The sequence below is a fragment of the Mus pahari genome, chromosome 7, assembly GCF_900095145.1.
Source record: "Mus pahari chromosome 7, PAHARI_EIJ_v1.1, whole genome shotgun sequence".
Lineage (NCBI taxonomy): Eukaryota > Metazoa > Chordata > Mammalia > Rodentia > Muridae > Mus > Mus pahari.
In genome coordinates, this window is record NC_034596.1 from 69,425,839 (window position 1) to 69,450,589 (window position 24,751).

At 42.2% G+C, this 24,751-nt stretch overlaps 1 protein-coding gene across 1 annotated transcript; it reads left to right on the top strand.

Moving 5' to 3' along the window:
• Nucleotides 1–660: 660 nt before the first annotated feature.
• On the top strand, nt 661–22,386 carry Snapc1 (small nuclear RNA activating complex polypeptide 1). Its single transcript, XM_021202459.2, has 10 exons — nt 661–874; nt 3,831–3,990; nt 4,159–4,299; nt 5,581–5,685; nt 6,242–6,400; nt 8,356–8,424; nt 8,978–9,040; nt 10,091–10,241; nt 20,057–20,155; nt 21,370–22,386. Exons 1-10 carry the CDS (start codon nt 690–692, stop codon nt 21,402–21,404), a joined length of 1,167 nt encoding a protein of 388 aa, XP_021058118.1. The 5' UTR covers nt 661–689; the 3' UTR covers nt 21,405–22,386.
• The last annotated feature ends 2,365 nt before the right edge of the window (nt 22,387–24,751 follow it).

A 24,751-nucleotide genomic window follows, 5' to 3' on the forward strand; every position in this document is an offset into this window, starting at 1 on the left:
TAGAGTCACTTTAAAGAAGACTGGCAGGCTAAGTGTAGTTTATATGAGTCAGGAGGCAATGAAGACCTCAAATCCTTTTCTGGGTTGTTAGTTGAAATCGAGTCTTCGTCTGACGTCAGTGGCGCACGCCTTTAATCCCAGCACTTGGGAGGCAGAGGCAGGCAGATTTCTGAGTTCGAGGCCAGCCTGGTCTACAGAGTGAGTTCCAGACAGTCAGGGCTACATAGAGAAGCCCTGTCTTAGAGGAAAAAAAAAAACAAAAAACAAATCGCGTCTTCATGTCCTATTGACTAATAGTTAGCAGGCACTATTATTGTTTTATCTACCTACCTAATTTGAAGGTTTTATTTACTTATTTACTTATTTATTTATTTAGAGGGTCTCTCTATGTAGACCTGAAACTCGCTGCATACACCAGGCAGGCTTGTAAATCACAGAAATCCTCCTGCCCCTGCCTCTCAAGAGCTGAAATTAAAGGCGTGGACCACCAGGTTAGGCTTTCTAGGCTAAAAATCACCATGCACTCACGCATGCGCAAGAAGCGCCGCAGGTGCCAGGAAAGACCCGGATGAAGGCGGGGCTTGAGGTCCCGGATAGTACGTCACTGAGTGCGCGTACGTGACGTGACGTGACTGGGGCGGTGCTACAGGGTCGGCTAGTCTTCGGGGATTCCCGGTCCCGGAGTGAGCATGGGGACTCCTGTGGGCGCCGGGACCCGTCCCACGGGCGCTGGAACTGTTGAAGGCGTGGGGATCCCTCCGGGCCTGCAGACTGACTTCGAGACGCTGCTCAGCCGCTTCCAAGAGATGGACAGTGTGCGCTTCGAGGACTTCACGGAGCTCTGGCGCAGCATGAAGTTCGCGACCATCTTCTGGTGGGTGTGCCTCGTTCCCCCCAGCCCCCGTGGGGAACGCAGCCTGCGTCCCCGACCTCCGCCTAGGCGGTTTCCGTGGGTCGCCCTTGCACTCTGCTGACTCGGCCCTCTGCATCTCCACCGCCTCCATCTGCACTCAGACCTCCTCCAATCTTGTATGCCATGAATGAATCCACGGTTAGAAACAAAGTATTCCCATCGACACAGGGTCCTCTACGAAGGAATTCATTTAGCATGCAACAACTGACGTTGCAAGTGCAGGTTTGAATCTCTGTGTATCGCCTTTGGGTGGATAAGGCCCAGCTTCAACCCAGTAGCCGCCTTTGCCTCTGTCCCCAGCCTCATTTCCAGTGCCCCCACACCTTGCACTCACTCTCTTGGCTCGAGTTGCTTTTGGTACTCCACTGGCTTTTCCTAGCCTGGGAATTTCCCATCTCCTTTTGCTTGACCACTTCGTCAGTCATTTTTGAACCCAAATGATAGTTCTTTAGGGAATTCTTTTGGCCTTCGGGACTAAGTGAGAGGCTCGAGTTCTGTCTACCCCCAGCACGAAGTATTTATCTCACCATCTAGAGTATATTTCATAATTAGAGACACAGTCTTGGATAACGGTGAAGAGCGGAGATGATGGGTCCTGGGCATCAGGATTTGAATACAGCTCTCCAGTCCCCCTCTCCCAGATATGGGACAACCCTTTTTGTTTGTAAAATAGATCATAATAGTGTGGGAATTAAATGAACCAATATATTAGGTGGTTCGACGTGTGAAATTAATGTTCAGAGTTATTACTACTATTTGATTTCTCCCTTAGACTGAGCTGTGTGAGAACAGTGATGTGATTAATGTGGTATTGTTTTTGAGACATGCCCTCATTGTGTGTAGCCTTGGCTGGCCTGAAACTTGCCTTTATACCAGACTGGCTTTGAGATCTGCCTGCCTCTTCCTTCTAAGGTCAGGCATTCATCACCTTGCCCACGTTTGAATATGGTGTTTGTATTAATTACCATACCATATAAATTCTTGAAAAGGGTAAATGATTGAATGAAATCTTACTAGATCTTTTGTTGAATAAAATAGAACTTTTTATACTATTGATGTAGACTATTATGTAGTTTGTAAGTTATTACAAATGAAGTTGTAAATTATTACAGGTGATGAAATTAACCTGTTCTGGGGCAGCATTCCTCTAAGCCCAGAATGTGGGGAGAATCAAGGCCAGGAGTACAAGGCCATCCCAGCTACAAAGAGAATTCTGCAAGAGACACTGTCTTAAAACCCAAAATAACAACAAAAATTATCTATTGTACAACCGATGTTTTATGTAGCTAACTGTAATGGATTCATTATCTAATATACTTAACTAAGAGCTCTGAAAAGCAGTTATAAGTGTCCCATGTTTTAGAGACTAGAAAATTGAGGCTTAGAGGCAGTTAATTTTATCAAGTGTGGTGTCAGAGGCTTATAATTAGAGCAATCAAGAGGCCGAGGCAGGAGAATTGCAAGTTTGAGGTCAGCCTGGGCTGGAAAATGAGACCCTATTTTAAAAAAGAAAATCTAAATCTATTATGTCTTCCTGTTTCCTTTTTAAACTTAGTTTACATTTATTTATTTATTATTATTTTTTTGAGACAGGGTTTTAGTGTACAGTCCTGTGTGGCCTGGAAAGTACCATGCAGATGGGATTAAAGGTGCCCATTACCTTGCATAGCCTGTTGTCTTTTCTTTTCTATAGTCTTTCACTGTACTAAAGAGGTTGGGGTAGCTTCCCCCCCCATCTTTTTTTTCCAGATAGGGTCTTTCTGTGAAGCCCAGAATGTCCTGGAACTGAGTATTCTAGGCTGGTCTCAAACTCACAGAGATTCCCCTGCCTCTGCCTGCTGAAAGCTGGGATTAAAGGTGTGTGCCACTGCACCCCAGTTGGATTTTCTTTAGGGATCATTTTGGTTTCCACACTACCGTAGGCTTTTGTGTTTTTTTTTTTTTTTTTACTGTACTTATTATTTTTATTGTTTCAAAAGCTAAAGTGGTTTCCTCCTCCATTTGTAATGATATGCAGTAAGGTATATTAACTAAGGTGCTTAGGTCTTTACCATTTTGTTTCGCTGTTAGTAATATGAAAAACACAGCATATTTATAATTACGTGAATGTCAGATGTTTTCATGAGTTAAAGGTGTTTTGAGGCATTTTAGCTGAGGTTGTATTTGAAGATTGACTTTGTGACAGTCCTACCTCTTGGCTCCAGAGTGCTGGGATTACAGTCTGGGCCACCACCCCCAAGTTCCTGTTTTGTTTGAGACTGGATCTCTTGTAGCCCAGGCTGGCCTGGTCCTCAATATGTAGCTAAGGTTAACCTTAAACCTTTTGATCTTTCTATGTCTATTTTCCAATTGCTAGGATCTCTGGAGTGTGCTGTTGTGTCTAGCTTTAAAAAACGGAGAACATTTTTAATCTGCCAATTGAAGGCCTGTCACAGAACACTCTGATGATGCGCACCAAGTCGCTTTCATTGTTTCGTTGCTCAGACTTGCTTTTGTGCTCTGATGAATGGGAAGGTGGGTTAGGTAGGGTTATCTCTCTCTGACTTGCACTTAAGGTGCCCATGGACAGAAAATGATGAAAATCCTGGAGACTACTGGGAAATGTATAGTATAGATTAAAATACACAGAGTGTTTGAGTCTGTAAGAGCATGGTTATTTCAATGTTAAATGTTTTAAGTATTCAATATGAATTTGAAGCTTTTTCTATAGTCATCAGTTTGGCAGCAAGGCTGGTGTTTCAGTGGCAGTGTCATGGTTACCTGACAGTAGAAAATAAGTTCTTTCTGCTTGAATCACAAGAGGGTCCATTGTGAGTTCTCCGTCTAGTTCCTAGGGACTGTTTACAGAAGCATATGCCTCCAGAGGCCTTTGTCCATATTTATTTAACAGTGGAAATATTTCCTCTTTGTTTTGCAGTGGCAAAATGAGAAATTTAAAAAAGAACATGTTTACAAAAGAAGCTTTAGCTTTGGCGTGGCGCTACTTTTTGCCTCCACACACGTTCCAGATCCGAGTTGGCGCTTTGTATCTTCTGTACGGGTTGTACAACACACAACTGTGCCAGCCGAAACAAAAGGTGAGGCCTGGTGATTACTGGCCCTCGGTAGAAACTTGAGCCAGGCACTGTTTTTGTTTTTTGTTTTTAAATATACAGGACTTAAGTGGAAATGCCAGTGTTTAGGCTGACGTTTGTGGGAAAGGATCCAGTGTATTCACAGAGTGACATTTCTCCCCATGGCTGTAGATCAGAGTTGCCTTGAAGGACTGGGATGAAGTTGTTAGGTTTCAGCAAGACTTGATGAACGCACAGCATTTCGACGCGGCTTTTGTTTTCAGGAAGCTTCGGCTGGACAGAGCCTTCCACTTCACAGCGATGCCCAAGCTGGTATGTTGCCTAAAAACATCATTTCTTCTCTTTTTTTTTCCTTTTTTCTTTTTTTTTTTTTTTTAAAGATGTATTTATTTATTATATGTAAGTACATTGTAGCTGTCTTCAGACACTCCAGAAGAGGGCATCAGATCTTTTTACGGATGGTTGTGAGCCACCATGTGGTTGCTGGGATTTGAACTCTGGACCTTCGGAAGAGCAGTCGGGTGCTCTTACCCACTGATCCATCTCACCAGCCCTTTTTCCTTTTTTCAAGACAGGGTTTCTTTGTGTAACCCTGGCTGTCCTGGAACTCACTCTGTAGACCAGGCTGGCCTTGAACAGAGATCCGCCTGCCTCTGCCTCCTGCATGCTGGGAATAAAGGCGTGGGCTGCTGCTTTGAAATAACAGTTATTTTCAAAACAAGCAGTTACATACAATTCATTGTCCACAGTCTGCTTTGTTCTCCTGAAAATGGGAAGTCTGATAGTGGTGTTCAAAACTCTAACCTTGCATTTAGAAGAATATTTTCTGATTGTCTTGTTTTCCCTGAAGACAGAATTGAGCCTCTGCTCTTGAGTGTAGGGTGTTTGTGGACCACACATGGAAGCTAATTACTGTGAGCAGGAAGAGACCCGACATCTGTAGCTGCTTTCTAAAATCTCCTTCCAGAGCTGAGGGGTCAGCTCAGAGCCACATGCATTGAGGCTGGTCCTCAGCCACTGGGCTGCCTCTTTCAGCCTCATGCCTTTCTCCATTCGAATGTCAAGAGGGCCTATTTGAAGAATAAGGAATTTAAATCTTAGTTGATAAACAATAACTTCTAATCCCACCATTTCTTCAGTTTTGTAACAATTGAGATTAGGAGAACAGATATTCTCCTTCTGGGAAACCATGAGACCTTTGGAAGCTGGGCAGACCCTGTAGCATTCAGTGTGGCATCTACTACTTAGAAAAACCCAGTAGACTCTGAAAATGGCTAGTTAAGTGTATTTGTGTTCTTCTACTCCTATAAATTTATTCCAGGCTTATATTTAAGTTCTTTAGCTCATTTAACATTTTTGAGAAATTGTTACTGCTGTGCATGTTTGTGCATTTGACAATGTGTATAGGTGATACATGCATGTTCATGCATGTGCACAGTAGGACCACTGTGGTGTCTGTTCTCTCCTTTCACCTTGATGGGGATTCATGGGAATCTACTCAGGTGACCAGGCTTGCCCAGCAAGTGCCTTTGCCCACAGAGCCGTCTCTCCAGCCCAGGATGTTCATCTTAAAAGGTGTTTCTTTGTATTTAGCTTTCGTGTAGAATGAAGAAAAAAGTTCAACAAACTGAAGTGACACAGAAATTTAAGGACCCGAATGATCGTGTAATGAAACTTATCACTTCTGATGTATTAGAGGTGAGTTTGTTCTTATTCTCTTGAAGTTGGGGAAAGTGGTTTTGTTGACAGTTAATATGTTGCTGTTATGACTTCATTAACTAGATACTGAGAGTTCCTATTATGATTTTAGTATGTATCCTGCAACTTGTAGCCACTTTGGAAAGTAATCATATTGTGAGTTAGTTTGCCTTTAAGATTTTCATTAAGCCAGGCAGTGGTGGTGTGTACTTTTAATCCCAGCATTTGGAAGCCTGAAGCAGACACATCTGAGTTGGAGGCCACCCTGGTCTACAGAGAGAGCTCCAGGACAGCCAGGGCCACACAGAGAAACCGTGTCTTGGGGGAAAAAGAAAAAAAAATAAAAAAAAAAAAAAAAGAAAAAGAAAAAGATTGTCATCAAAGATAGAAATAAAGGACCAGTCATGTCGGTACATGCCTACACTTCTAACACTAGCCTGGACTACATAGGAAGACCCTGTCTTTTAGGATAAAACAAAACAAAGCAATCATAAAAAAAAAAAAAAATCCACATCACATAAGAAATAAAAAAAAAAAATCCTCTTTTCCCTTACAGGAAATGCTGAATGTTCACGATCATTATCAAAATATGAAGCATGCTATTTTAGCAGACAAGTCCATGTCAGACAAAGCTCTCAGTCTGGTAAAGGAGGATTTTTTTGACAACATTAAGAACATAGTTTTGGAGCATCAGGAGTGGCACAAAGAACAGAAGGTAAGCTCTTGCTTGTTGCTGTCTTCCCCCCACACTCCCTATGTTATACGCAGATGTTTAAATCTGTCAGTACTGTAGAGAGGCCACATTGCTGTGGAATCAAGATTTAGAGGGCATTACCTTACTTGTTAGGGCCTTGTTTCTTACTAGGCCTGTCACATGACATTATTCAGTTTTACAAATGGGCCTGGGGGAGAGTAAATGTTGTTGAATTGTTAATAGTCTAAACCCAGATTATAGATTAATTTTGTTTGGTGCAGAATTAATTCTATTATTGTTGTAAAACTTGGGATTCATTATCAACTTGTAAATATTAGTGGGCTGCATCTAAAATTTTGGAAGACTACTCTTTCTTATGAACCTGAGGGTCTGGTTCCACCTACCCCACTTACTGTTTAGTAGGGGACACTGCTCAGGGGAGGCACTTCTCTGTCTCCAGCATTGTCTTTCTTGTGTAGCTTAGCCTTGTGTCTTAGGATTTCATTGCTTTGAGGAGATACTATGACCAAGGCAACTCTTATAAAGGCAAGCATTTAAGTGGGGCTGGCTTACAGTTTGAGAGGTTCAGTCCATTTATCATTATGGTGGGAAGCATGGCAGCATTCAAGCAGATGTGGTGCTGGAGGAACTGAGAGTTCTACATCTTGATCCAAAGGCAGCCAGGAGGAGACTCTTCTGCAGGCAGCCAAGGAAGCTCTCTTCTGCACTGGGCAGAGCTTGAGCAGGAGACCTCAAAGTCTGCCTACACAGTGACCCACTTCCTCCAACAGGGCCACACCTCCTAATATTGTCACTTCCCATGGGCCAAGCACATTCAAACCTCCATACCATGGAATTTTTTTGTTTGTTTGTTTGTTTTTTTTCACAACAGGGTTTCACTGTGTAGCCCTGGCAGTCCTGGAACTCATTCTGTAGACCAGGCTGGCCTTGAACTCAGAAATCTGCCTGCCTCTGCCTCCCAAGTGCTGGGATTAAAGGCGTGCGCCACCACTGCCGGCAGGATTTTTTTTTAAAGGAACTTTCTCTCTAGCCTTTGAACTCAGTAAGTAGTCCAGGCTAGCCTCGAACTCCACAGAGATCCCTCCCCAGTGCTGGGGTTAAAGTTGTGCATCAGCATATCCAGCCATTCTTTTAATGCCACAGGAGGTATATGGAACTCATTAGTTAGGGCAGTTAGGTGATTTAACAATGATTTCTAGAACTATTGAAACTTTTTGGTCTAAAAAATGTTTTCACCTTAACTGGGTGCTTAAGGAGTTGGTTCTCCCCTTCTAGGATGTGGGGCCCAAGGATTGAACTCAGGTCTTCAGGGCGACAGTGGACAGATCACCTAACCCACTAAGCTCTCTTTCCAGCATGATCCTTTGTAATCTTAATGGTAGACAATGTGCTGGTTAGTTTTCTGAGCTTCATTTGAAAAGAGAAAACCTCAATTGTGTTAAATGCCTCCATTAGATTGGCCTGTAGGCAACTCTGTGGGACATTTTCTTGATTATTGATTGGTGTGGGAGGGCCCAGCTCTCTGTGGTAGTACTGCCCTGGCAGTGGTTCTGGGTGGTTCAAAGACACAGTCTGAGCAAGTCACGGGGAGCCAGCCAGTAAGCATCCCTCCATGGCCTCTGCTTCAGTTCTTGTCCAGGTGCCTCCTGAGTCCCCGCCCTGCCTCCCTTCATGATAGACTGGAAGCTGTGAGCTGAGATAGACTGGAAGCTGTGAGCTGAGATAGACTGGAAGCTGTGAGCTGAAGGAAACCTTTTCCTCCTGGAGTCGCTTTTGGCCCTGGTCTTTATCACAGGACAGATGGTGACCAGTCTGTAGTAATTTGAAACCTTTTTTCAGTCATTAAAAGTAAACGTTCTTCACTGTTAAAACTGCAATCTACTAATCATCTGTAATTAACAGAATTATAAATGTGTATACATAATCATTCATAAATAAAATTTTTGTTCTTTCAGAATCCCTCCCTAAAACCCAAACTTAAAGATGGAGAAGAGAATGGTGAAGGCACTTCAGAGGAGCCAGAGGTCGGCAGACTTTTAACGGCATCTTTCCTTTTATGTGTGACTAAATCTGCTTCATAGGTGTTATGACTGAATTATAAAAACACAGGAAAAGTCCATTTAGTCTGTCCATGAACTGTTGAGGTCACTCAGAGCGCTTGTCGGGAGGGAGATGTTAGGGATTTGAGCAGGCAGGGCCGAATGATGGGAGGTGTGTCGGTTCTTGCACAGGTTTGTGTGCTGTTTTCCTGCTTTTCAGCCTTTCAGTCCTGGTGACACCTCCACACTTGAGCAGTTTCTCATGGCCAGTGTTCCATCTGACCTGTGGAGCCATCTTTAGGCACAGGCAGATGAGGGAATGGCTTAATCCCTAAGGGTTTGTGTCTCCTTCTGTGAGCCTTGAAGGAAATGGTCCACCAATGAGGATGGCATTATGTCACCTGCCATGTGGCAGGCAGAGGGTGTCTGTCACGTGTGGTTTCTTAACTATCTTAATCCGGAGGATGGGTCCTTGCATTTCACAATTTCCCTGATGTTTATGTTTCAACTTGGTTTTCCTTGTTTATCTTCCTTCCAGAGATGTGAAAGAGCAGTGTCTTTAGCGAAAATAAAAGCGAAAGCCTTTTCAGCTGTTGTCCCGGTAAGTTCCTTGTTTAGTGAGTTCTTTCCTAAGTGGCACCTTCATTTTCATCTATATAATACAAATACACAGTTTAAAAGTTAGTACCAAGCCCTCCTCCTCACCCTGACCAGAGAGCTACCTGACGAGAACTACCGCTGCAGCTTCTCCTGTAGCTCTTCCTTTTGCCTGTAACTCCAAAGCCATGTTCTCCGTCCTCGTCCACTTTCTGGGAGTTTGCTCTCTGTCCTTGAATTTCAGGACACCCTTCATACCGTAATCCGGTTTTCATTGATTGTTGGTGTTGCCTGGACATGGCTTCAGTCTGCAGGCTTTATGCTGAGGAATTTCTTTAAATTAATAATTTGAATGGTACCATTTTTTTTTTCTTGACCCTGTTGTTTTTCTTTGCTGGTTTCTGTCCATTTTGGTTAGGATGTTTCTTAAATATCATCTTGATTTTTATTGTCAATTTGTTTTGTTTTTTAGTATTTGTGCTGACTTTTTTTTTTTTTCTGAGAATATCCTTAGTCTTTGAATGTTTCTTTAAAAATATTTTTGCCCTTTTTCATAGGATACCATGTCTGTCATTAAGGACATTAATTTAATTTCAGTTTTTGATGTTTCCTCCCGTTTCCTTTGAATCCTTTTCTCTTTTTATCTCAGTCTCTGTTTTTGTTCTTTTGGCTTTGTTCCAGAAGGTTGGCAGTCCTCTGATGTCTCTGTATTTGAGTGGCTAGCGGTAGTGTGCTGTAGGCTTTTAGCTTGCTGCCTCCCGCATGGGCTATCTTGTCTTGTTTTGTGTTTATTTGCTTTTTTCTTTTCTTTTTTACATTTATTTATTTATTTCCTTTTTTGTGAGTACGCTGTTGCTGTCTTCAGACACACCAGAAGAGGGCATCAGATCTCATTACAGATGGTTATGAGCCACCATGTGGTTGCTGGGAGTTGAACTCAGGACCTCTGGGAGAGCAGTCAGTGCTCTTAACTGCTGAGCCATCTCTCCAGCCCTTGCCATGTCTTTTTTGTTTGTTTGTTCTTCATCTGAGTAACTGGGTTTCTGTCACGAAGGTGTCCAAGTCCAGGAGGCATCGCCAGTCCAAGCTTGACTCTTCTGACCCTGATTCCGGGTCTGGACAAGTGCAAGGCAGAGCAGCTGAGAGGAAGAGAGCCAGAGAACCAGCAGGGCCAGCAGGAAGGAAGAGGTCTTCCAGGAGCAAAGGTACTTTGGTTTTTAAAAGACCTGGTGCTGGAGAGTAGGCCCTTGTTTCTGGGATGGACTAGAGCTGGGTTGGTTGGGGTATCTGTAATCCCAGCACTCTAGAGGCTGAGGCAGGAAGATTGCCAGTTTAAGGCCAGCTTGAGCTAATTAGTAAGATCCTGTCCCACTACAAGAGAGACTTGTTTGGAAAAATCATGGAATTTAATGTTAAAAATGAACCCAATTTCATAGCTTCTTGGGCTCTTGTTGCTGAAAGAGACCCTAGAGATTATATCAAACTTGTTAATCAGGATAACTTTATTAGTAATGATGTATGTGAATTAAATTTGCATCTAGGAAAGGCCAATAAGTAATGCATCCTAAAAACCTTCTCTTCTTAAGTTAAATTCATCGAACTACCCCTGATTTTCATTTGTAATGGAGTGTCTGTGAAATGGCCTCATTACTTGATGCTTAAACAGTGTGTATTTTAATGATTTGATTTTTTTCAAGAATTACCCAGATGCTGTATAAAGGCAGAAAGAACAGTAAAAACATTAACAGACACTTAGTGGCTTTATCACTCCTGGCGACCTCAGGGGTTTAAGAAGGAAACTTAGAGGCTCTGAACATGTTTTCCTTTTCCTGTATTGAGGCTGGGGAGGGAGAATTGAAGTGTACGTCAGATGTGAGAATTCAGAGGAAGAAGTCTGTTGTTAAGGGCAGCCAAGAAGCGATTCACAGGGAAAGCTTGCTCCTCAGAAGTTGGGGGGTACAGGGAAGACAGCTGTTAGGACAAACTCAGGCAGTGAAAAAAAAACCCACAGTACAAACAAAGCCGCCCCCAAGCTGAGACCTTTCCCTGAGTCCAGTTGTCTCTGGGGGCAGCCACGGTGCCATTTACTGGGCCTATTAATATAGTTTATCTTCTGTTTGACCAAAGTGAAAATATCTATTAACTGTAATAATTATTAGAGAAGATACTTGATGATATCTGATATCCAACCTCGATATAAAACGTTCTGTAGATGAGGAAGTCATCAGACTTTCTGTAAAAGGTACAGATAGCTGGTATTTTACGAGCTTTACCGACTTTACAGGGTTTGTTTTGTTCTTTTGAATGTTTAAAAAAAATTAATTTATTTTAATTTCCTGTGTTTTGCCTATATGTGTGCCTGTGAGGGTGTCAGATCTTCTGGAACAGGAGTTACAGACAGCTGTGAGTTTCCATTTGGGTGTTAGGAATTGAACCCTGGTCCTCTGGAAGACTAGCCAGTGCTCTTAACCACTAGGCCATCTCTCTAGCTCAAGTCATACAGTTTTGTTTTGTTTTGTTTTGTTTTGTTTTGTTTTCCACAGCTTAGTTACCCAGCTACTAGTATGTGAGAGTAGCTACAGTGGGTACGAGAATAAAGGGATGTATTGCAGTAGGAGTGCACTTCTAAGCAGGCGATGGGCCAGGTCAACCACAGACAACCATATCAACCCTGTCCTGGAGAAAAGACATGAATGCTCTTTTGGTTTTTTTTTTTTCCGAGACAGGATTTCTCTGTGTAGCCCTGGCTGTCCTGGAACTCACTCTGTAGACCAGGCTGGCCTCAAACTCAGAAATCCGCCTGTTTCTGCCTCCCAAGTGCTGGGATTAAAGGCGTGCGCCACCACTGCCCAGCAGATGCTCCTTTGATTTTTAAAAACAGACAGATGTACAGGGAGAGCCTGTTAGCCATGACACACTCGAAGAATGTTTTACCTGACATTGCTCATGCAGAGCTATTTGTTGTGACTGGAAAATGAACTTGTACATTATCAGAGAAGCTACACACTTCTCATGACTTACTGTGAATGGCCAGTGTTATATGTAAAATATATTCTAGAGTCAGCTGAACAAAAAGAAAAAAAGAAAAAAAAAAGTTTTCGTAAGTAAGGGAGATCCTACTACAGAAGTCAGAGCCGGGAAGCTTCATAAGGAGACGCTGGGTAATTTTATTAGTCTAGAAAGTTCAGTGACTAGACAGACTGTACATTCCTCTTAAGACAAGAGATAGAAAGTCGGAATAGTCTTTTGTCTAGTAAGGGGATGAAACTTCAAGATGCTGTACTGGAAATTTCTGTGAGCTTGTTTTTCCAGTCTGGGGATTGATTGGTCTTGCAAAGCTTCAGCTCTTTGAGACAGTCTCTTGCTCTGCAGCTCAGGAGGCCTTGAACTCTCCTGCTTTAATGTCCTGTGTGCCAGGGTTAGTCAAGTGCCATGGCACCCAGCTTGTAGATGTTTAAGGAAAGAGTAATGTTCCTATACCAATTCTTTCAGAAAATAAAAAGGACACTTTTTAGCTTGCTGTTACTGAAAGAAATAAATTGAAGTCCTGTATCCTTTATGAGCACACACACACACAAAATTCCTCCCTAGATAAAGCACATCAAATCCAGCAGCCTTTTGTATCTCAGTGATACAAGGAATAAGCTGGTATAATTCATTAGTTGATTAAAAGAGAAAACCTCTCAGTAAAAGATACTGGCAAGTCTAGTATCTGTTCATGGTGGAAACAGTGAATTACTGTTGGATGAAAATGGAACCTGATGGATTTGTGCAGACACAAGACTTTAACATTGTATCTCGTTGTAAACAGCCCTTCCCAAGGCTGAAAATGAAGGGAGAAGGCCACTGACCCTATTGAATGTGGTGCCAGAAGACCCAGCCACTAGAGTAAAGTGGTGGTTTTGCTTGTGCCTCTTGGCAATCAGCATCTTCTCTTGCCTCGGTTCCCTGAGTGACCACTCATGTTTTCTGTCCCAATAGAGCTGCCTTTTCCAGAAAGCCATATGAACAGAATAATGTAATATGTAACTTTGTTGTTGTTGTTGTTGTTGAGACAGGTCACTCTGTAGCCCTGGCTGTTCTGGAATTCACTATGTACACCAGGCAGGCTTTGACTTCATAGAGATCCACCTGCCTCTGCCTTGGGAGTACTGGCATTAAAGACATGCTGGCATTACATGTGCCATCATGCCTAACATATGTACCTTTTGGGTTTGGGCTTTAACTTAGTTAATGCATGTGTGTACAAGCTCCACCCATGAGAAGTTGAACAGTCCTCTGAGGGGCGAATGCAAGATGCAAGAGACAGATATGAGAGGGCTGCAGGTCAATACCATGGGATCAGTGAGTGTATTTCTCATATCCTTCTTATACTACAGTACCATGGGAAGCAAAGCCACAAGCTAACAGAAACAGTTGCTGAAATATACACAGAAAACATCTGTTCCCATCCAAAAGCTTCCCTGTTCCTTCCACCAAGGTCAGTAGATTCTTAAGCCCCTGAGCCTCAGGTGCATCTCCTCTTACCGTTCCATGCTCAGTAGGCTGGGAAGTCTGCCAACAGACCCTGACCTGCCTTGACACTGCCTGGCAGACTTCTCTTTTTTTTCTCTCTGCTTCAGAGAAACAGGCAAACGTGAGAGTCAGCTATATCGTTACTCATATATGACTGGTTCCTGCACTGCCCTTAGCATTTCCCTGTCTGATGTCCACTGTTTATCCAGTCACTAGCCAAAAGATATTTAGGCTGTTGGCACTTTCTGCAGTTGTGAAAAAAGCCATTATAGTTTTTATGTAAAACTTTTCTATGAACCTAAGTCATGTGATCCAGAAATCCCACATCCGGGGTAAATACAAAACTGCCACTTTTTCAATGTGACTGTATGTTGTGTGACAACACTTTTCCTGGGGAGACACAGCATACACATCTACTTACCAAAGATGACAGGGGTCCAGTGACAGACCAAACAAAATATGGATACCAAAGTCCAGCTTGGTAAGCCAGTAAGTTTTTTCAGGGTTATTTATAGGAACAAAAATGGCTCACAGACAGCTACATCACCAGAGCTCACCCCAGCTTGGGTGACAGAGCTGGGAGCCTAGAACAACTGTACAGCCTGTGGTCAGCTCAACATGTTGGAGAGTGTCCTTTTCAGGTGACACTGGTCTAAACCTCTCCTAGATAACCCAGCTGGTTTCTGCTTCTTCCAGGTAGCTGGTCTAGTCTCAATCTGGGTAGCTCAGTTTGTCTGAGAGTCTTCTTTGAAGCTTGGCTTCCCTTCCTCTGAGAGACTCTCAGCTTTCATTGCTTACTCCGGCAGGTAAGGGCCTAGTGAATTTGCTCTGTTTCAGGGGCTTCCTGAAGCTGTTTTGGGGCTGTGTACTTTCCTACTTGAAGAGCTTCCCTGCAGGATAGAATATTTTAGTTTCACAGGAAACGGTTACACAACACTACCATTTCAGTCCCCTCCAGAAATGTCCAGTTTCCACTTGGTTCCAGAGTCAGCAGCTTTGGCTATTACAGTGTTTGTTTCTTCTCATAACCATTCAGGGTATAATACAGGGTCAGTTGGTCCCAGTTGACTTGCCTTAACAACTATAGAGGTGTGTGCATGTGAGTCCCTCACCCCACATTTTTTTAAATACAAAACTTAAAATTTCTTTTATGTTATGTGTATTTTGTCTTCATCTGTTCTACATGTGTGCAGTACCTGCGAAGGCCGGAAGAGGGCATCAGGTGCCTGGAGCTCAGGATGATTGTGAGCCTTTCCGTGGGGCCTGGGAACTGACTGGACACTGGAAGAGCAGCCCATTCTCCCCCTGACCAGTTTTCCCACTTGGTGGCTCCTCACCATTGAATAGCAAGAGATACAGGTTCTGGGGAGATAGAGACCTTTATCAGGAATCAGGATTTTATTTTGCATGCATTTTTCCAGGATATAGCTCAATTTCTCATTTTCTTCTCTTTTCTTTTTTTTTTTTTAATAACACTTCTTACAATGATAAGTGTTTTAGTGGACATGACAGTGCATGCCATTAATCCTTACAGTGCTAAGGAATCAGAGGTACAAAGGTTTCTATGAGTTCCAGGCCAAACAGGGCTACATAGTTAGACTCTGTCTCAAGGGGGAAAATTTTGTCATGATTTGTTTTGTTTTTGAGAAGACAGGGGCTCCTGCAGCCCAAGCTTACCTTGGCTCTCTATGTAGATATGGATGCCTTAAAACCCCTGAACCCCCTGCCTCCTCCTTCCAAGTGCTGCTGCTGCATACACACACTACCACATTGCCTCCACCTCCCAAGTGCTGCTGCTGCATACACACACTACCACATTGCCTCCACCTCCCAAGTGCTGCTGCTGCATACACACACTACCACATTGCCTCCATCTCCCGAGTGCTGCTACTGCATACACACACTACCACATTGCCTCAGGAATTGTAATTTCAAAGAAGTGCAATCTACCGTTTTTTATTTTATGATTTATGCTTTTTGTGTTATATGTAAAAAATCTTATTTGAGAACAATTTTTCAATGTTTTCTCCTACATGTTTTGTAGCTTTAAACATCACTTTCATGTCTATGACACATTTGAATCATTTTGTTATATATGCAGGTAGAGGTGGTTTTTTGATTATGGATGTGAAATTGTAATAACATAATTTAAGACTACCCTTTCTTCTTTTTCCAAATTGCCTTTACATATTGTTTGGAAATAAAACAAAGACCACTGAGATGACCCAATTAGCCAGCCCTCATGACCATCATTTTAAGAATTTTTTAAAAATTATTTTATTAGATATTTTCTTCATTTACATTTCAAATGCTATCCAGAATGACCCCTATACCCTCCTCCCCACCCTGCTCCCCTGCCCACTCACTCCCACTTCTTGGCCCTGGCGTTCCCCTGTATGGGGCATATAAAGTTTGCAAGACCAAGGGGCCTCTCTTCCCAACGATGGCTGACTAGGCCATCTTCTGCTATATATGCAGCTAGAGGCATGAGCTCTGGGGGTACTGGTTAGTTCATATTGTTGTTCCACCTATAGGGTTGCAGACCCCTTCAGTTCCTTAGGTAATTTCTCTATCTCCTACATTGTGGTCTCTGTGTTCTATCCTATAGATGACTTTGGGCATCCACTTCTATATTTGCAGGGCACTGGCATAGCCTCACAAGAGACAGCTATATCAGGCTCCTTTCAGCAAGTTCTTGCTGGCATATGCAATAGTGTCTGCGTTTGGTGGCTGATTATGGGATGGACCTCTGGGTGGGGCAGTCTCTCGGTTGTCCATCCTTTCATCTTAGCTTTAAACGTTGTCTCTGCAACTGCTTTCATGGGTATTTTATTCACTGTTTTAGGGAGGAATGGAGTATCCATGTGTTGGTTTTCCTTCTTGATTTTCTTATGTTTTGGAGATTGTACCTTGGGTATTCTAAGTTTCTGGGCTAATATCCACTTATCAGTGAGTGCATATTAAGTGAGTTCTTTTGTGATTGGGTTACCTCACTCAGGATGATATCCTCCAGATACATCCATTTGCCTAAGAATTTCATAAATTCATTGTTTTTAATAGCTGAGTAGTACTCCATTGTGTAAATGTACCACATTTTCTGCATACATTCCTCTGTTGAGGGACATCTGGGTTCTTTCCAGCTTCTGGCTATTATAAATAGGGCAGCTATGAACATAGGCTGATAAACAGCTTCAGTGCAGTAGCTGGATATAAAATTAACTCAAACAAATCAGTGTCCTTTCTCTACACAAAGGATAAACAGGATGAGAAAGAAATTAGGGAAACAACACCCTTCACAATAGTCACAAAAAATATAAAATATCTTGGTGTGACTCTAACTAAGGAGGTGAAAGATCTGTATGACAAAATCTTCAAGTCTCTGAAGAAAGAAATTGAAGAAGATCTCAGAAGATGGAAAGATCTCCCATGCTCATGGATCAGCAGGACTAATATAGTCAAAATGGCCATCCTGCCAAAAGCAATCTACAGATTCAGTGCAATCTCCATCAAAATTCCAACTCAATTCTTCACTGAGTTAGAAAGGGCAATTTGCAAATTTATCTGGAATAATAAAAAACCTAGGATAGCAAAAACTATTCTCAACAATAAAAGAAACTCTGGGGGAATCACCATTCCTGACCTCAAGCTGTACTACAGAGCAATTGTGATTAAAAAAAAACTTCATGGTACTGGTACAGTGACAGACAGGTAAATCAATGGAACAGAATTGAAGACCCAGAAATGAACCCACATACCTATGGTTACTTGATCTTTGACAAAGGAGCTAAAACCATCCAGTGGAAAAAAGACAGCATTTTCAACAAATGGTGCTGGCACAACTGGCAGTTAGCATGTGGAAAAATACGAATTGATGCATTCCTATCTCCTTGTACAAAGCTCAGGTCTAAGTGGATCAAAAAAGTCCACATAAAACCAGAGACACTGAAATGTAAAGAGGAGAAAGTGGGGAAAAGAGCACAAGGGAAATGAGCACAAGGGAAAAATTCCTTAACAGAACAGCAGTGGTCTGTGCTGTAAGATCAAGAATCGACAAATGGGACCTCATAAAATTGCAAAGCTTCTGTAGGGCAAAAGATACTGTCAATAAGACAAANAGGCCACCAACAGATTGGGAAAGAATTTTTACCAATCCTAAATCTGATAGGGGACTAATATCCAATATATACAAAGAACTCAAGAAGCTAAACTCCAAAAATTCAAATAACCCCATTAAAAAAATGGGGTACAGAGCTAAACAAAGAATTTTCACTGAGGAATATGGAAGGGCTGAGAAGCACTTGAAAAAAATGTTCAACATCCTTAATCATCAGGGAAATGCAAATCAAAACAACCCTGAGATTTCACCTCATACCAGTCAGAATGGCTAAGATCAAAAATTCAGGGGACAGCAGATGCTGGCGAGGATGTGGAGAAAGGAACACTCCTCCATTGCTGGTGGGATTGCAAGCTGGTACAACCACTCTGGAAATCAGTCTGGTGGTTCCTCAGAAAACTGGACATAGTACTACCGGCAGATCCAGCAATACCCAGAAGATGTTCCAACTGGTAATAAGGACACATTTTAAGATTCTTACCCCTTGGCATCTTCTACTCTCTCCACCTTCCTCCCTCTCCTCATGGTTCTCTGATGTAAAGCCTGGGCACCCCAAGCCCCACCCATCTCAGTTCTGCCTAGCTATAGGCTGTGGGCATTGTTACTCACCAGTCAGGAATAACTTTTGGGGAAGGTCACATAGCATTTGGGTCTACTTGCAGACTCTGATCTCTGGGGGCAATCAGGCCTTAGGGGCCCATATTAGTGTTACAATACAAGTGACATCAGCCCACTGCATATCTAAATGATGGGTATGTGTGGGTGAGTCTAAGAAGTACTTTGTACTTATTTAAAAAAAAAATAATAATAAAATAAAAAAACTAGCGGGGCTGGTGAGGTGGCTCAATGTTTAACATTACTGGCTCTTCTTCTGTAAGACTTGGGTTCAATTCCCAGCATCCACATGGTGGCAGACACCCAGCAGAGGACTTGAAAAGGTCAGTGTTTGGGGTGTATAGAGTGAGGTCCATGTTAGTTCACATGTAAACAATGTTAACTTTTAGTCATTTTGGACAAACATGTTGAGGATTGTATCACGGCCAGACTTCAGGAGTAGAATCAATATCCTAGGTTTCATTCAGTAGGCAGAGGGGAAGTATATGAAATACTGAGCAAGAAAGTGACATGGCTAGAGTTTTCCTTGAAACCCAGGGACGATGTGGTATATAGGAGTAATAGACTAAAGTGGGCTGCTGCGATGGCTCTGGGTCAGGAGTGGTGGGTAGCAGCCTTGCTTGTAGGCACTAGAGGGCACCTGACATGCAAATGAGCACAGAGGCTGATGGGAGGAGACAAGCATGCTGAGCATTTTGGCATATGAGAGGAGGATGCTGGGTAAATGCTGGGCAAGTCTGGGTGGCAGGTTGTAGATTTCATGTGGGGGATATTTGCTCATTCTGCCTGGCCAGATTCCATTCCTGTAATGTCTGTCTGTCCTTGAACTTCCAGTCCCCCTTTCTCCACGTCACTAGTGCTGGGAACTATGGTGTGGACCACCATGCCTGGTGTATGGTGCTGGGTATTGAACACAGGACTTGTGCATGTTAGGTTAACTCTCTACTGACTTAGCTACATCCCAGCCCAACTCCAGCGTTTTTAAAAGTGGAAATTCACTGGCAGATAGGACTAAAGAAAGATGTGAGCTTGTGTCTTGTATAGCTAAAGAAAAGGTGTTTGTATTCAAAATAATAAAATGAAAAGCGGTTCAACTTTCAGTTATAAAGTTGAAATAACACATGTGATTAAGTCCCTCTAGACACCCTGTTGTATGTAATAACGATCAAATAAGATGTATCTCAGAAATTTTTTATCTTCACATTCTCTCTATTTTGCCTAATAAAAGAATAATTTTCAAAGCAGAGGGTTCTTCTTTTTGTTTGTTTTTTGTTTTGTTTTGTTGTTATAGGTACAGGGTTTCAACACATATTTCAGGTTGACCTGGAACTTGCTTTGTGGCCCAGTGAGATTTTAGACTCGTAATCCTCCTGCTTCAGCTTCTTGAGTGCTGTGGTTGGTCTGTCTGTTTGTCTGCTTGCCTGTATTTTATATTAATTAATTAATTAATTAAGGCTGGATCTCACGGTAGCCCAGGCTGTCCTCAAAGTGGATATCGTCTGAGTGCTGAGGTTCTAGGTGTATGCGACTACGCCCAGGGACACACGTATCTTAATACTTAAAAGATTAGACAGATGGAGAGAGGGATCATTTAAGGCCGAGATAGTCATGGGAACCTGTTACTTGGTAAGCTAATTAGAAAATAAACACTTAAAGGATTTCTAGTCTAGAATGCATAATTATGTTGCTATAATTTCAGTGTTGAAACATCTAAGATCAGTATTCCTTGTTTCTGTATGCAGTCACTTCTCACTATCTCTAAATAAATATTCCTAGGTAATGCTCCGAATGAACGTAAGGAAGAGAAGTCTTTACGCCTGAGTATGCCTATTATTACAGAGGAGGAGGAGGACATGGATGGCTTCAGCAAAGCAGGTACACGTGCATCTTGTTAGCTCCTGCAGGGACTTAGGCTTGTGAGTCAGGGCTGTGCCCTCCCCAGGACAGGCGACTCATTCTTCCAACCCTTGTTGCTGGCCTGTTGGAGCTTGTCAGTGTTGCCCTAGTAACCATGGACTCACTCCACAGCCAGCAAGCAATGATGCAGTATCCGGATGTGGATTGTCCCCGCCTGCCTGAGGAGCTGCTTGCAGCCTCTGCCCTGCTGTGCTCCCCATCCGGGATGCTCCTCTTCTAGGAATCTGTTTTCTTTTTCTTCTGACACCCCCTCCCCACTTCCTTTTTACTTTTCATCGATGAGGACTATTTCTCTCTCATGTCTTTCTAAGGTTCTGTGTATTGTAGTTAATGATGGTTATTTGTGTGATAGTTACTGCATGTAGCCGTGACAGCCAGAGGATCAGGATACTTGCATGTGTGTTGTTTCCAGGTTTCACGGTCATGGAATCAGACTCTTCACTTTCTCTGCACCAGCCTAGACAGTTCAGTGTTGCTGTCCTGGGGCCATGCTAACTGTATTATAAAGGAGATTCGGGATGACTAAGACTCCTCTCTCATTGCCATCTCAGTAAGATTGGAGCCCTGTTGTCTCATTGGAGGTCAGGGTCTCTAAACTGCAGTTTTATTTGAGGAAATTTACATGTGTGTCAGCAATGATTTTTTTTTTTCTCTTAAATTTTAGGTTAGCAATCATCTCCATCTAATCTTTATTAAGTATTAAGATATTTGTGTCACTGGCTGTGGTGGCACACACCTATAACTTTAGCACTTGGAGGAGATCCACTTTGAGGACAGCCTCAATAAACAAACCTTTAATCCCAGTGTTCGGGAAGCTGAAATAGGAGGATTACAAGTCTGAGGACTAATGGCATCACATAGCAAGTTCTAGCCCAACCTGAACCATGTAGTGGCTTTTATTATATATGTATCTTTACATTTTAATATACATTTTAATGTCTGTACATGCATGGTGTGTGTGTGTGTGTGTGTGTGTGTGTGTGTGTGTGTGTTTGTGTGTATTATTTATCTCCCTCACTGTTTCCTTCTTGGGTCATGGCTGTGGGACATTGTTGATTGGGTTAGACTGTTTAACATATATGCAGGTAAAATGTGTGTTATTACAGAAGCCTGTCATTTAGATACCAAATTTTTAAAAAGAATCCATGGACTTCTTAACCTTGTATCCACAGAGTTCACTGCACCCAAGAGGAAGAGAAAATGCTGAGCCAGGAGGCTGATGGAGTTTTAAACTTTGAGCTTTCCAACAGAAGAAATGGTGTCATGTTGTGTTCCGAGCAGGACGTAGCCAGTGAAGACTGAGTCTGAGAACGAGGTCATTTCTGTGAAGTGCAAGAGCCTGTCACAGGCCAAGAGTTGAGTAAAGTTTACTCTGAAGGTTAATTTTAATATTTTTGTTAATATTGCAATTTTAACAAATTATATTGTAGTTTGTTACAAAATAAATTGTAAATGTGTTAAACTTGTTAAACTTGTTAAAGGTCTGTATGAGTGGAGATAGAGTTTCTGTTACCTTTGGAATGTAATAGAAAGAATTGTATATTTGTGAGTTAGTACTCTTTCCTGAAAGTTTTTGTGCAGTACTTAATGCAGTGCTATAATATTTACAATTCTGTTTTTAAAACATTGCTTTAAAATATTGTTTATATATAAATGATTCATACCTGTCACCTAGCAATGGATTTGGCTGTGGTTTTTGTTGAATATTTTGTGTTATGGTTAAGTACAATAAAAATTTTGCCCCCTTGTTTTATCTCCTAGTGTGTGAAATTTTCATGGTCAATAACTTGACTAATAACTTAGTAAGTTCCCACTGCTTTTCTGCTTAATGATGTGTCCCTTACTTCCTCATTTATTTAGACAGGGTCTGCCTGTGTATGCTAGGCTGGCCTTGAACTCTCCATAGAGTACTACCTCGCTCGGTCTCCTCACTGCTGGGATTATAGATAATGCACCGTCGGGCTTCACTCCTTACCCTCTTTAGTATTTGCTTTAAAGTTCCCATTGGTCTACTGTATATGAATGCATAGGTACCTGTGTGTGTGTCCTTGTCTACACATAAGATTAATTAGTACACTGTTCAATGCTTATGTACTGTCTAATAGGCCCGTAGGAGCAGTCATGTAGATTCTGAAACGTGTCTTTGACACAGAACTTTTGTAAATCACAGAAAAGATGTCTATAGTCATGCTGTGCTACTGTTGTAATTTCTCGCCCCAGGAGTTTTAAGCAGAAATTGTGCTTGAATGCTGCCAGCACACGGCCTCTATGGTGTGTGGCTAATGCAGCCTGACGTATAGTTAATTATTAAGGCTCAAAGGCTGGGTTGAAGAGGTAATTTTCAAATCTGACATGATTGAAAATAATATATCTTAGGTATGTAATATGTTATTAAAAATATATATCTTAGGTATATAATATGTTAAGACCAAAATACTGATGTTGACTTGGATAAAACTTGGCTTCGTTATCCTGTTAGCTACTAAAAGCAGTTGTTTCCTGTGTCTGACTTCAGCTCTGTCTGGTAATGGGTTGGATGTTACAGCGTGAGCATGGGCCGGAGCTGCTGGGCTGCAACACCAGAGCTTGGTTAGTAACGTACAGCTGAGTGGATTAGCATTGTACAGCTGAAACTCTGTGCATCTGAGTTGTAATCTACTTTTCACGAAGCGCTTATAAAAGACCATGGTGTCATTTCACAGACAAAGGGATGGTGAGTAGCAAATGCAGTGTTGGCGGCAACCGAAAAGTTTGTGTTTACCCAGATCCCTGAGTTTATCAGGCTAACCTGTGGTTCACTCGACAGCTGAAGGGAACCCTCCTTGCCTTGCGTCAATTTTAATCAGGTATAATGAATACCGTCTTCTCAACCTACCTTGGGTATAGTAAAGATTGGTACCTCCGTCTGTTTATCTGTCTACTTATATGTCTACCTATCTCTTGGGAAAATACTTTAAAAACAAACTTTCTGCACTGAAAGTTACTTTTATTTTTCTCAGGTTAGCTTTGGAAAATAACTGTAGTTACTAATGCCTTCCTTACCCTTCATTCTTGAATTAAATTACAGTTTGAAGAAGGCTTACTTTTTAAATGGCTTGGAAAGAACTCCGTGGGTGTTAAACTATTCACATTTTCATTTATCTTTTGAGCGACTATGTAGTAATTTTCATTGCACATTTTTCTTATTCTCTGTGTTAATGTAAATGTCAAAGCCCAGACTTGAGGTTGTATAATCCCTTTTATGTGATATTTTTAAATGTCTGAATTATTCATTCTACTGTGCTGGGTATTACAGGTCTGAATCTTCAAGAGACATTCAAGCAGGCTCCTTTAAGTTGCAAGAAACAAAAGCATCCTCCCACTGTGGTAAGTGCTGGGAGCTTACTGAAAGATGATGGATAAATAAGTAAGGCACCCATCAGAGACCGCTTCCTCAAGGGCTTGGGAAAGAGCTATAGACGTCCTTTACACCAAACGATGCTCTTAGCTACAGTGGAGATCCAAATTCAGTTGTGTCCCATGTCCCAGAGGACATGGCAGATGACAGGAGGACCCCTCTGTGGCAGCTTTCCTCAGCGAAGGTCAGAGGGCAGGCCTTTACAGTCTCACAGGTTTCTCAGTGCAGTCGTGGTTTGACAAAATGCAGTGTCAGCCTTGTACCTTCAGGATGTAGTCAAAGGGACACAGCTATTCCCTTCACAGATAAGTCACAGTGCAGAGTGGTGAAGGACCTCAGCTCTGGGGCAGGCTGGGTTTGCTCTGGCATTTACTAATTTATGCCACCTGTAATAATTTGGGGCTGTATATACTGTAACACATTAATAGACTGGCAAAGGCTTCCCCAGTGAATGTTTTACACCCTCTCCTTTGTTATAGTTGGCAAGTGGCCCATGCTGGACTTGGGAGTTACTGTGTAGCAGAGGCAGGTCTTGAATCTTCTATCCTGTCTCACTTTCCCAAGTAGGTGGGACTGCAGACTGCCACCTAGCCTAACTATCCTGTTTTCAACAGTCCTGTGTTTACTCCCATAAACCATACCCACCGCTCTCTTTTCCTCTGTGAAAACCATCAGGAATAGATCTCAGATGGTTCGTTTTCACTCTGAAGAAATTAACATTGATTTCTTGAAGCTCAGCACCGTTGCAGACCAGTTCTATCATATTTTGTTTGTCTGAAAAAATATCTTCATGTGTGTATGAAATTGTTTTTGCAAGAGTTAAGATTCTAGTTAAACAGGTTCCCCCCACCCCCACCCTTCTGTCAGCACTTGCAAGACTTTTTTTCACTCCATCATCATCAGCCTGCTTTGTCTCTGGCAGGAAATTAGAATTTGTTCCTCCAGTCCCTCGTGTACTGCAATCTTTTCTTCTTTGTGTTATATTTTTATCTGTCTGTCTGTCTGTGTATTTGATGGTGGGACCCATGGCCTTACATATACTAAGCACATGCTCTACCAGAAGTTCCTCCAGTCCCTCCCTGGCTGTCTGCAGTCCTTGTTGTTATTCAGTTTGATACATGGCTGGTGTGGCTGGTTTTTCTAACCCTTGATGCATT